This window comes from Mytilus californianus, unplaced genomic scaffold, assembly GCF_021869535.1.
Source record: "Mytilus californianus isolate M0D057914Y unplaced genomic scaffold, xbMytCali1.0.p SCAF_14, whole genome shotgun sequence".
In the NCBI taxonomy this organism is placed as follows: Eukaryota; Metazoa; Mollusca; class Bivalvia; order Mytilida; family Mytilidae; genus Mytilus; species Mytilus californianus.
The window spans coordinates 28,536,789-28,551,779 of NW_026262626.1; the positions used below are offsets into that span (position 1 = coordinate 28,536,789).

At 32.3% G+C, this 14,991-nt stretch overlaps 1 protein-coding gene across 1 annotated transcript in view; it reads left to right on the forward strand.

The window, feature by feature from the left end:
* Nucleotides 1–14,991, forward strand: part of LOC127724946 (organic anion transporter 3-like) — a 124,609-nt gene that overhangs the window by 93,977 nt on the left and 15,641 nt on the right. The window contains exon 2 of the mRNA XM_052231948.1: nt 6,563–6,987. Coding sequence (XP_052087908.1) covers nt 6,563–6,987 — 425 coding nt within the window. The remainder of the gene's footprint in view (nt 1–6,562; nt 6,988–14,991) is intronic.

The window sequence follows — 14,991 nt, forward strand, 5'->3', positions numbered from 1 at the left end:
TTAAACAACATCCTGTAAAACTTAAATCACAAGGCCTTTTGAATTCACTAGATAAGAAATACACGAGTTTAAGAAAAATAAGGTTTTCTGTTTACCTGTAAAAGACACCTGTACTGAGGTAATTAGACATTATTAAAGAGCATCTTGTATGCTATGTCTTTAATTTTGACAAAACTTAATTAATCAATCTAAATGTTTACTGCAACTTTGGAACACAGTTCATCTTTTAAAAGGTTTTCAATGGTTGCTATGGAAGTTCTATTATATTGCATTCTTGGTTTTACAAAACAAAGGAGTCATTTTTAAAAATTTATTAAGTTGCTTTATATACTATTTTATACATTTTTTAATAAAAAAAAATGTTTACGGCGTTGTAAACTAAACTCCACTGACACCATAAATCTATAACAGGCTTAAGTTAAGTGTGGAAAATTTTCCAGTATCAATAAAAATATCTGAAATATTCAAAACATTTTGATTAACATTTAAGATATTTGAATAATGGTCGGAAGTTCTAGTATTTTGATGTACATAATGCAATGTGAATATGATATAATTTATATAAAAATTCATTTAACCTAAAACTTAATTTATTACATGATATTTTTTAATCCGACCAGAAATTACTTCCTAGATTGATCATCTTGTTGTTTTTTTTTTTAATTTTAAAGGTGATATACATTGTAATTATATACATGTATATATGTATAAGTCTTGATTATTATATTATGTTTAGTATGTGAAATTTGGTTGCAATGCTATATTAAATACATTTTGGATTTTAAATTGTTGTTCAAATTTATAGCAAGGGGAAATAGCTGTTGTTACAAATAGTTCCTAAATTGATGAAATACAATAGATAGATACAACAAATAGGTCCAGGTTGGTTAAGACTTGGTCGAGTATGGTTCAGACTAGGTCTAGTATGGTCCAGACTAGCTCGAGCAATTTCAGACTTGGTCGAGAATGTATAAGACTACGTCGAGTATGGTTCAGACGCGTATAAAACGGTTAAGTAGTGGTCGAGTAAAGTTCAGACTGTTAGGTATGGTTCAGACTACAGTCGAGTAATATCAAGTAATTTTCAGACCAACTGAGACTGGTCGAGTAAAATTCAGTACAGTTGAGTACAGATATAGGCCATTTCAGACTTTATCTGGTTTGTAGTGCATGCAACAGGTGTATAATGGCTTGCCACGTTTTCAGTTGTTCATCTGAGCCCCTTCAAATAAGCCAAAAGGTTTCCACTCATCATTCACTAAACATCAAATAAATTCAAATAAATGTTGTATCGCTGACTCTTCACTTTAAAAAAAATGCATTATCAATAAAATTGAGAATGGAAATGGGGAATGTGTCAAAGAGACAATAACCCGACCATAGAGCAGACAACAGCCGAAGGCCACCAATGGGTCTTCAATGCAGCGAGAAACTCCCGCACCCGGAGGCGTCCTTCAGCTGGCCCCTAAACAAATATGTATACTAGTTCAGTGATAATGGACGTCATACTAAACTCAAATTATACACAAGAAACTATAATTAAAAATGATACAAGACTAACAAAGGCCAGAGGTTCCTGACTTGGGGCAGGCGCAAAAATGCGGCGGGGTTAAACATGGTTTTTGAGATCTCAACCCTCCCCCTATACCTCTAGCCAATGTTGAAAAAACAAACTTACAACAGTACGCACAGTAAAACTCAGTTTAAGTGAAGTCCGAGTCCGATGTCAGAATAGGAAACAAAAGAAAATAAACAAAATGACAATAATACATAAATAACAACAGACTACTAGCAGTATCTGACATGCCAGCTCCGGTCCTCAATTAAAATGATTGAAAGATTATGTCTTCATCATATGAATATCAGGCACAATCCCTCCTGTTAGGGGTTTAGTATTATACCATCATAAAATATATGAGAAGAACATAACCCGTGTCATGCCAATAACTGGTTTTAGAATAAATATGTTTAATTCCGATGCAAAGACCCTATAAGTGAATCAATATTAAAGCCAAATTATGCAATCTTTAATGACCTGACAACAGTATCGTAACTATATCCCTTCTTAATAAGTCTGTTTAAAGGTTTTGTTAGCTTTTGAGGTGAATACTGACATTTTTGTGCTTTGTAAAGAATATTACCATAAAAGATTGGATGTGAAATACCCGAACGTATAAGATGTCTGCATGTTGAGTTTTATTTACGAATGGTGTCCTTATACCGAAGATAAAATTTAGTAAAAGTTTTGACTAGTTTATGATATCGAAAACCCTGGAGTAATAATTTTTCAGTGAAACATAAATTTCTCTCGCTAAAATCTAATACGTTGTTACATAAACGAGCGAATCGTACAAGCTGAGATATATAAACACCATAAGATAGTGACAAGGGAACGTCACCATCTAAAAATGAATAATTAACGATAGGAAATGAAAAATCATCTCTTTTATCAAAATTTTTTATATTAAGCTTACCGTAAATGATATAGATATCAAGCTCGAGGAAAGGACAGTGGTCATTGTTAGTAAGTTCAACAGGATAAATTTCTTTAGTATACACACTGAAGTCGTCATTATTGAGAGCCAATATATCATCCAAATATCTAAAAGTATTGTTAAATTTTTGTATCAGATGTTGTTTCGATGGGTCTTTGCTGATTTTAGTCATAAATTGTAACTCATAACAATACAAAAACAGGTCAACAATAAGTGGTGCACAGTTAGTCCCCATTGGAATTCCGATAACTTGACGATATACGGAATTTCCAAAGCGAACAAAAATGTTATCAAGTAAAAAATCAAGGGCAGATATAGTATCAAAGCATGTCCAATTGACATAGCTCTTTTGTTTGTTGCTACTAAAAAATGACCTAAAAGAGTTTGAACATATATATTCGCATTCTGACTTTTTAAATGTCCATTTAATTAGGTGTGTGAATTTTTTCTTAATAAGAATATGAGGCAAAGTGGTATATAGGGTAGAACAATCAAAACTTTGAACAGATTCAAAATCACCAATATATGCATGCAATTTATCAAGTACTTCGAACGAGTTTTTGACACTCCAAAAGTAGTTAATTCCACTATTTTCAAAGGCCTTATTTGAACAATTTATTATCAGGTTTTTGATTGTTCCAAGTGTACTAGTAAGTAGAATAGACAATTTAGTAGTGGAACAATGACTTGAAGACGAAATAAATCTATATTTGAATGGTGATTTGTGTAGCTTCGGAAGCCAGTACATAGTTGGGACTTTCATTGTATTTGGTTCTGCTTGTAAAGAAGTATCTAATAGTTTATGTTTGTTACAGATATCGTTTTCTGAAAATAAAGTCAGTTGGAATGTTGGTGAATTCGTGATTTCCTTTTGCAGAACCTCAATGTAAAATTTACGTCAAACTCTAATGATATTATTAGCAGCTTTATCAGCCGGGACAAAAACAAATGCCTTGGCTAGTTCTTTTAGTTTATGTTTGATACGAGAAATAGGATTTTTATGGTTGTTGTTAAGAGTAAAATGTTCTTAAAAATGTTGTATACGTAAATCAACTATCTTCATTACTGAATTCAAAAAAGAGTCCAAAGATTTTTTGTCAGCTTTTTCCCGTTTTATCCATTTCAAACAGTAAGCACGAAGTGAGTCGTGGATGATATTACGACACTCATTCCAATTAATAATTGACGGAGGACGATATTTAGGTCCTTTACTGAGGAATGATTTTAACTCTCGTGCGCGAACGATGTTAAGGTCTCCTGTTATAACATGGGACGTACATTTCTACTGCATTTGCAATCTGGTGGGAGACTTCGTTCAACTATCTAAAAGTAATTCCCTGCAGGGTATGAGGCAGTAGATACTTTGCGAGTTTGCTCCTGTGAGGTATGAGGGACATCTACATACGTCCTTACCGGTTGTAGGCTGAAAGTCGATATACTAAATTCAAGAACGATAAACTATAGACATTTTATCTTCTTTTTCAAATACCAAGACGTATTAAGGTTAGTTATAAACAATGAATAACCAATTGTTCCGATCTTTGTCATTTGATCTTTTGTGAATAGTTGTCCAATTATCAAAACACATACATTTTATTCTTATCTTATAATTTTTCGTTAAGATTGAAATGTTGATCAAAACTTGTATAGTTTAACTGAGTATATAACTATTCTTTGTTTTAGATCAGGATACAAATGACAGACCTCAATGAATATTTAGAAGAAACTATAGACAATATTGGAGGACTTGGACCCTTTCAATGGATACTAATACTTCTTTTATTTGGAAGCAACATATCAGATAATTGGTGTAATTTGATGATGGCATTTGGTGCGGCTGTTCCGAATTGGCGGTGTGACCTGACTACATTAGATGGCCTGAATTTTACTAAATCAGATAATATTTCAGACTTGAAAATATGTGAATTTAAAGATAGTTATAATTCTGTACTGTGTAAAAGGAGGCTTTATGATCCCGGTATGAACACTGTTGTGTCAGAGGTATGTTACTTATACTTGGTATGGAAGAACGATATAAATAAGATATAAATGAGAAGGGGATCAAGCAGATCGTTACCTAGGCGAATACAGGTTAACAATATTTTCCGATTGGTTGAAAATCTGCTCTACGACAACACTGAATTTCAAAGACAAATACAGGGTGGTATCATACTTAAAAGAATTAAGTTAGTCAGAAACAACATATGTTCATGACATAAAATGAACTCGTCATGTTAAAAAAAAGTAGTGTCTTTTATAGAAGAAATGCTCTCAGCAATACGTGATTGGTTTTTATTCTGAGAATAATTAAATATTAGTTAATCTTGATGAGTTATATTCTAGCTAACTACGGGATTTTGTCATTGTTGAAGGCCGTACGATTGGCTATTATTGCTAACACCCACTTCATTTGAATTTTTGTGGATAGTTGTCTCATTAGAAATCATAACCACGTCTCCTTTTTATACGAATCTTGTTATATAACAAATATAAACGCGATCAAAACATTGTAAAATAAAGTTTTTAAAGTTATTTAGAAATGACACCTGGTATTTGGTTCTATTTCTGTTTTGTCTTCCAAATGCTTTTATTTCTATAGCTTTTTAAGTTTTCTGCACTTGGGCGTATCTAATGATTCTTTTAGAAACACTTTCTAAGGGCTCTTGAATTACATTTTTTTTATATTAACCAAATCTGGGGTTTCTTTCACATGTTTTCTTCAAGTCCGTTCCTGATTATACTATACACAAGGTAATTCGCGATTGCACCTTTGAACATCATTCGGTATTTCCAATGTTATGACACTTTTTGTATTCGGTTTTGGTCAAATTCATTAAGCATTTGACTAAATAAGTGAGCGCAAATTCAAATCGGGGTCTGCTCTAACGATAAAAAACTTCATTTATTTGATAAATTTGTGACGAAAGGAAGAAGCTTTTCATAGTCAGTTGGGAGGCAAAAGAGAATTTCCTTTTTTACTTAGCCATGCATATCATATGCTACAGCTATATTTTTGATGTCACTGCTACATGTCCGGATGTGTACATACATACAGTATAATACACGTTTATTTTCATTATCTTCATTGCTTTTCATTTGTTCTGAAATATCATAAATATTGTACATTTGAGACCAAACTCTTTGACAACAAAACATCTGTAATTTCCTGATCGGAAGAACCAAAACTATCGTCAATCAACCTTTAAAAACAGTTATAAATGTGATTCATCAACATAAACATTCTTACCTTACACAATATTCAATGTTGCCAATTTTATTTGTTTAACGTACCGAAATGTAGTAACAAGTGATTACAGCATTTCTTGGTAAGTAATTCAACCAGATTTATTGTTGTAGATCGATCAGGGAAAGCTTATTACTTTTCTGTCTGTAGCAAACAACTACTTAAAGGGGTATAAATAAAACGATTGCTGTAAGAGGTATTTGTCTTAGGGTTTAAATGTGGTGAAACTTCTTTCCGCACTAGATCTCATGCATTTTGTCCATAATTGTCTCAACATCTGAAACAAGAAATAAATATGCATGTACTTGTATGTATAAAACTTCACAGACGAAAATCCGATCAAACAGTAAAGTTTTCAAAAGTTACCTTTGCCGATTGTTATCAATACATAAAATGAAAATTACACTTTTCAAATTGTTTGCGTCTGATGCACTTTTCTGGATTATCTTCATAAAGAACGCTTAAAACTTAATATTGGAAATCATAGATGTATAAATACTTGTAAAGCTATATGACCAAAAGATACCACAACAGAACAGCTTAACATATATAAACTCGACTTTTTTAACCTGTTCGGAACTTTTAATCTTTAGTGCTCTTCAATTTCGTTTTTGATTTTCCCTTCCAACTGTTATCCGCGTGACACTGATTAGTTTCATTTAGACCAAATGCGTTTCTGGCGTACCAATTTGTAAGCCTGATATCTTTGATGATTTTTTGTAATTTTTGTAATAGTTGCTCTTTTATTTCCTAGATTATTAAGGACAAATTTCAGATATATAATGTTACAAATCATGTCAGGGGTTCTATTTATTTATTTCAGTGGGACTTGGTATGCGATAAGAGTTGGGTTCCATCCACCATTACAACATTACAAATGGGAGGTTTGATAACTGGCGGATTTGTTTCTGGTCACGTTGCAGACGCCATTGGACGTAAACGTACATACGTTTGTGCATTGTTCGCAATTATATCACTTAACACTGCGGCTGCTTTTTCATCCACGTGGGAAATGTTTGCAGTATTCAGATTTTTTATTGGTTTTTGGAGTGGATTTACTACTTCTTTAAATTTCACATTTGTTATCGAGTTCACACCACGACAATCAAGATCTATGCTTAGATTTCTACCATGTAGAGAACTGTTTGGAATGCTTTATGCATGTCTTTGTTGGTGGTTGCATGATTGGCGATACATCCAGATAGGCATTGCACTCACGGTTTTTCCATATTTTCTAGGTATTATTTGGTGAGTTAAGCGTATGCTTTCAATATAAAGTACTTATGGAAGGAAAAAATTGTGTGATTGATATATTATAATTGTTGTACAAAATGTACACATGCAAGTAATTGATGTTGATAAGATGGTTCCTCTCGCATAATTTTGAAAAGATCTATATTTCTATGTTGTGTTTTGTATACTGTTATTTATGATCGTTTATCGTTTTTAAACATGGCATCGTCAGTTTGTTTAGATTTATGAGTTTGAATATCCCTTTGATATCTTTCGTCTCTTGTCTATAGAGTTTGTTTCTAGCTACATTACAAAACATATTGATTCGTTTTGTCCTTACACTGCATGAAAAGGTCGATTTACATACGTTTGTAAATATATGATAAACATAAATAAAGGCACATATTTAGATAAACTTTACTAGGCTGTAAATATGTTTGTGCTATCTTTGTTGACAATAAATCTTAATATTTCCCCATAAACATCCATGGTGTTGCAGGTAGGCGCGGCCGCCTTTTACATATCATATAAAACGTGGGTAAAGTGTGTGAACTCGGTACGATTCTCTATCCTGAGCAATCGTTTTGAAATCAATACAAATAAAAAAAAATCACACCATCATTAAACGTGACCATGCGCTAAATTTTGCTAGCGTGTGGTATTGTACGGAAATAGTTAAATTTGCAATAGTATGTAAATGCTTATGTCTTGAGTGCATGCAAATATGACTTTTTAAAATGATTTATAGCTTGAGAAAATATCAATTAAAAGTTGATATTTCGTTTATCTTTTACATTCACTAAATGTTTCTTTAAAATTGATATTTTGTTTTAATTTTACAGGTTTTGTGTCAAAGTTAAATTTTCAAATTTCTATAGGTATAAGCAGTATTTCATTTGCATACATATGCAAATATGGTTAGGCATCTTATGTTTGAACCTGGTGACCCGATAAGGCAAATATTTAAATATTTGCATCTTTCAAACCAACATAAAGTAATGGGCATCCTTATCATTTGTGAATAATTTTTAAGCTATCCAAAGATAACGGCATTATGGAAAGGAGTAGGGGCATTAAGGCATGGTTTTGGCCCAAGAAAATAAAATGTTTGATAACTATTTCAAATGGCACATAATGTTTGGAAATGCATACAGTCAAGAAATATAAATGAAAAACATAAAGATTTTTATCTGATGACGTCACAATTACGTCATAATATGTACCGTTTTCACAAGAACGATGAAAAATACAGAATTTATGTATTTTTCCATCGTTATTTCCATTGTGGAAACATCGTGCGCAGCCAAGAAACAACAAAATAATTTAAGAGAAGCTTTATTATAACTATTGACATAATCTCGCCAAATATAAAGTTGTTTCTTGGGTGCGCACAAACTTTTCGAATCTAAAATATACTTAAAATTTGATGAAAAATAAGTAAAATCAAGAAATTTTACAAAATATGCAAATTTAGTCATGGTTTGTTGCCATGGTAACTCGTTCAATGTGAAATTTGTTTTTATTTTCTGAGTATCTTGTACTTTTGTCTAGTTTTGAGTAATTTAAGAATATGTATGATAACTTTTAAATTTGCAGTAATATTTGGGCCAAATTAGGGCCTTATTGCCCCTACTCCTTTGCATATATGCAAAACCTTTGTAAATATATAGGAAACATTAACATGCCAGACCGTTTATGTGGTGTGCAAATGATTTGAAATGTTGTTGTTTGCAACCATTTATATTATTGAAATGAACTGTAGATTTATAGTTATATTTGCATTTAGTTCATTCCTTGTTTTCTGTATAAATACTTGTTTAGTGTACATATTGCTGTTGGGTAATAGCGGCTCGCAGATTTGAAAATGAAAGATTTTGTAACTATGGTGTCGTTTGATTATACATGATATGCGTATAGTCATGATTAATTAAATTTATTTAATACATAATACAAATATTTCCATGAAGTGACTGCTATCTCATCTCACTGAAAACACTGGTAACACGTCAATCGTGTTTTTAAATACGAAAAATTCCTACTCTTATAATTATTATTACTACTTGTTCAGCTGCAATAAGCGACAAGCGAAAAGTAAAAAAAAGCCAAAGGAAATGTTCTGGTTTTTTTATGTTTCTTCCTCGGCTACTTTTTTGACTTCTTGAAAGTTTTATCATTCATGTTATTTAATATTAAAACCAAGGACTATTAATTTTTCAAATCCTTGTATTATCTACAAATATGATCCAAAAAATATCATTCCGTCATCAATAACAATCCACATAAAATATTAATTCCGTTTTGATCCATATCAGAGCGATTACACAACTCGATGAAAAATGGTTCCTCGTTGTTGGTATTCAACAGTTCGACGTCGGTTAGCGATGTTTAACGTACTTTACAGATACTGTATGCTCTAACATGTCTAAGTCATACTCATGTGGTACTATTCGATAGTTATTAAAAGAATGCCTATTTTAAATCACCATCGGCTTGTCTACATATTTATCTATAATTCATTTTAACCAATCAAATTGACGTATTATGTTCACACAATTGGATACCCGCCCACAAGTTTGATTGTAAGTAAACGCTGCATGCATTCAAATGCTAAAATTACCGTATTAAACAAATTATAAAGTATCATGCAATGCCTGGTTTTGAAATGTTGGTTTTTTTTAAGTTGTGTGGCAGCAAGTTGTTATATTAGAATAGTGTGGCCAATGCTACGACAGCTTATTTATTTTTCTTCCCTTAGGAATTTTTTTTTCTTCATCAAAATATCATACCCCCTCCCCTTTAAATGAAAGGGTTGTTCCTTAAATGCATTATTTTTCCGTTTTGAATATTCACTAAAATTTGACAAACGACGTCTTGTACACAAAAATCAATTTTTGTATGAAATCTAGATTTTTCTGTAACCCTGCTTATACCGTAAGGTTGTAGTTTTATTTTGGTTTATTTGTTGCCTCCAATGAAAGGGCCAAAATTAAACACACGAAAATTAAACAAACACTAAAAATTGAAACGCCAAAATCTACCGGTACGACAATATCGTAATGTTAATTTTTGGGGAAAATATTTTATGTTATTTTATCTTCCGTATATTTCCTACATTTCTATACATAGCCAAATCCGCAAATAAATACCTGGTAAAATTGGACAACAACACTATATAATTTTTACTTTATTGTCAATTTTCTGAAATTGTTAAGAAGTCACAACATGAATTTTTATTCACACATGTCATAAATATGCCAGCCTATTGCTGATTAGACGCCGTTATTTGTACTGCCAGAGGCATAAGGGTTGAAATTTAAATCCTTGATCGTCAATAGATTAGAATCATGTGCAAAACAGTGTAGGCGAGACCATTGATTGGCGCGCTAAAATATCCCATTGACTGGGTCAGATTAGGTGAACGTTCGTAATATACTGCAATAGAGATGATTAAAATTTATTTCATAAGATATTTGTAAAGAATAAATAATCTATTTAAAAAGTGATTTTAATGTTTAAGATTTTATTTCATATTTTCTTTCAGCTTTGAACCACGATAAACGGAATTATTTTGTAATTGCATTCGTATCCGACTTCTTCATTAAGTTTTGTCGTGTTTCTAGTTTGAGAAATTAAATGATATTTTGTCAATAAACGGGTAAATAAAGGCAAATATGAATGATCTTGCTCACTACTGTTGTTCCAAAATTAAAAATTAGACGAAGCACCAAAATTATACACACCAAAATAAAACACATGCCTTTCGAGAGAAAAACGCCAGAATATCCCGACGCCAAAATTTCCCAATTTACGGTAACCGTTTACTAGAAGTTTGACAATATGATGCTCTGATTTTTTTTTTTTTTTCTGTAATACGTATTGCCATTCGAATGTTGTCTGTACTTCGGGTCTATTTTGTTGTGGGGATGACATGATAACTACCCTGCCATGTCCGGTCTGTGTTTTTGTTGGATGTATTTCTGCTCTGTATTATTCTGATGATTTAAACCCTTTCCAACTGATTTTATAGTGTGTTCTTATGTTGTACTGTTACACCACTGTCCCAGATTAGGGAGAGGATTGGCGTCTTCAAACTAGTTTAACCCCGCCACATTCTATGTGTGCCTGTCCCAAGTCAGGAGCCTGTAATTGAGTGGTTGTCGTTTTTTGCTGTTTCTCATATTTTGTTTTCGTTATTTGGTTTGCATAGTATTTTCTTGGTTTGTGTCGTTACATCACTGTCCAAAGTCAGGGGAGGGTTAGCGCCTTCAAACATGTTTAACCCCGCAACATTCTGTATGTGCCTGTCCCAAGTCAGCAGCCTGTAATTCAGTGGTTGTCGTTTGTTGTTGTATATCATATTTGTTTTTTCTTTCATTATTTTGCACAAACATTAGGCCGTAAGCTTTCTCGTTTGAATTGTTTTACATTTGTCATTTCGGGGCCTTTTATAGCTGACTATGCGGTATGGGTTTTGCTCATTGTTGAAGATCGTACGGTGACCTATAGCTGTTAACTTCTATGTCATTTGGTCTCTGGTGAAGAGTTGTCTCGTTGGCAATTATACCACATCCGTTCCTATTTTTTATATGATATATTTGCCACTGAACGTAAAGCCAAATAATCAATCAATCAATCGTACCATTTACATACAGACAATACAGAATGATCTAGTAAAGAATGTCATGATAAATCTAAATAGATTCGTTAAGTATATACTGTAGACATAGTCTATGAATATCAACTTTGATATCGATTAACCGGTTAATCGGTCGAAAGATTAGCCGATTAAGCGGTTAGATAAAATTGTTCGATTTGACAAACTATACTAAATAACTATTTAACATGTATTATATGCGTTATGTCAAATTTGGTGAGTGTGCCAAAGAGCTAACAACCCAATAGCATAAAAAAATAATTTGTATTTTTTATCTGTGTATATCTAAGTTTTAGACGCATATGGGGTAGGGTCGCACACTTTAGTATTGTAATATTATACAGTACTTTGTTCTCTAAATCCAATTAAAGCAAATGTACAGAGAGGCGGCTACATGGATGTCAAAATAGCAGCAAGTCCGTCTAATTATATTTGTTTATGTCACACCCATCTTTGTTAAATAATGAGACCAATAAGTTTGTATTAGGTATAGAACCACATTGATTAGCCCTAACACTTAATGCACATATGAAATGGATGCTTCATACCTTGTATATCGATGCCCTATTTTACGACTTTTCCGTCTGTCATGTGAACATTTGATCAAATTTTCATGATTCAACTAAAAAACAAAGTAATTGGATAACTGTTCACATATTAAGTCTGCGATCTTTGTAAATTTTACATGTCCGTCAGACAGTTTTCTTCTGACCTTTTTTACCAGTAGGTCAACCATATTTTGCGTATGGAATGATTATAAAGTGTACATGTCTGTTCAGGCAATTTTCATCTGACTATGCAGTATGGGTTTTATTCATTGTTGAAGGCCGTACGGTGACCTATAGTTGTTTATTTCTGTGTCTGTCATTTTGTCTCTTGTGGAGAGTTGTCTCATTGGCAATCATACCACATCTTCTTATTTTTATATTGTCCTCATTTCAATCAAAGTTCAGTTTAATAAGATAAGATTCGACATTCTGGGTAGACTGATACTAAAGATTGAAAATGAACGAAATAAAAATTTTAATTTAAATACATTTGACAAAATACATATATTATCAAATACAAATGTAAATACTTTAACAATCAACATAAAAAATAAACATACTCTGAGAAGAAAAATGTGAGGACATTATAACATTAGACTTATTGTGAAACAAATATGATACATCTATATATTGGTCCAGAATGAACAAAATCGAGGTTAAACCAACACATTTTGTGGTGTGTATTTGCTGCTTCTCCGTTTTTGTTTTTGTTTCTTTTTTAATAGCAACATTAGACTGAAAACTAACTGAAGTGTCGAGCAGGATAAATTGTCTTCCAGATGAAATTGTTACGTTAGCTATATGGAACTACCATTTAACTTCAAGGGGAGTGGGGAGGTTATGGTTTTTTCCTAAAAAAATATTCTGATCCCCAATTTGATGAAAAAAAATATTCTGGTCAAGCAGATGACAAAAAAAAATTCTGAATGCAGATTTCCCCCATACCTTATATTCAGTGTTAAATTCAGAAAAAAATAATTTGAATGATAGCATCGAAAAACTAAAATTTTCTGACTCAGAAAAAAAAATACCCCCCTCCCCTTTTGAAGTTAAATGGTTGCTCCCTTAACTGTGATCTAGAATGCACATACTATGGACCAGAGTGTTCAGCTTGTACAGGAATCAGGTTTAAGATTCAGATTACAATTTGAGAGTACATAGATGTTTCATATGAATTTCATTATTCAAGTGGCATAAACAACCACGTCGTATTTTATTGTGATTAGGTATATAATAAATGTATACTTCCATAATTGCACGTTCTCTCCATTGCAACCTTTCGTCAATTAGTAAGAATAGTCTTTCCCTGTTTCAGCATTTAAATGTGAAAAAGGATAAAAACCAACAGTTTCGTAGTCCTTTAGGGTTGTAAAAGCACATTTTAAGTATAAGCTCTTCCTTTGCTTCATAAAAATGAACTTCGATCAAATAAACCTTTTCACACTAAAATAAAACTACATGTACATTAAATATATCTGTCCATATAACATCATGGCCAACTCGTTCTCTCTTACGTCCATGTTCAGTATACCGTGAAATCGGGCCAAATCCGAATATATCAAATGATTTGAAAAGATCACCCCTCAATACACATGTTTAGAAGTTGATGAATAAGAATAATAACATTTTGATGCGACCAAATCACTCACAAGGTCAAAATCTACATGCTATCAAATTCTGCTGGTAATTGAATATTAAAGAGTCTATGCACATGCTTTTATAGCCGACTATACAGTATGGGGTTTTCTCATTGTTGAAGGTCGTACGGTTGCCTTTAATTGCTTACATCAAATCGAATTTGAATTTTGGTGGATAGTTGACTCGTTGGCAATCATACCACATCTCCTTATTTTTATACCATAGCTGCCAAAAAAAAAATTTGCGACAACAGATTAAGATGCACATAGTTTTATGATGCAACAAAAGCTGTAGATATTGTTTTAAGGATGTACTTAGGTCAGGTTTGGGAATTTGTGTCAGATGTTCGGACTACGTGCTTTTTTTCCTACGATACAGGGTAAAATATTTTACCCCATAACACCCATTTTTCTTTTCATATTTACCAAAATTTAAGCAGATTCTAGATTTCTTTTTTTTTCGATTTGAGACCCAAATAATACCAAAGCAAATATAAGGTAAAAGTCCGAGTCAGCCTTTTCTTGCCATTTAAAAAAAATAAATATCTCGAAAAGGAGCTCCATAACCTATCAATATTTTTAGCTTATTTTGTTCCTTAAAAACTTTTCCAACTTATGGTTACCGTATCAATTTTAAATTCTATTTTTTTTTAATTTCACCTATTATTTTTGGCGCAAATGAAATACCGATTGACGCAAATCATCGGCAAAGCGCCGATCGAAAGACATCGCTATCCATAACAAATATAATATTTGTATCCAAGAGTCAATAGATAACTTTACTTCCAACATATTTTTTATAGTGGTTAACATTTATACATTTTTGGAAAAAAATGCTAAACATTTGTCTCCGTCGTTTTGATGCCTGTTCAGGAATAAGCCATAACAGTGTAAGAACCTTAAATTTCATACCCTGGGCTTTGATTTTATGAATGTAAGTGAAGATTGAAAGACTTTGAGAATGGCAGTTGTGTAAATAAAATCAGGGGAATTTGGCCCTACTCCTTTAGAATATATTTTGTTGATTTACGCAATAAAACGAGTGTTATGAAATACTTATTATTTTTATTAATGTGGTGTGTGTTAAGGGAAACCTGTCTGATTTTTAGCACTGAACATTAAACACTTATCCAGTATTTATTCTATATAAAAGTTTTAAGCTGTATGAAATCTATATTCA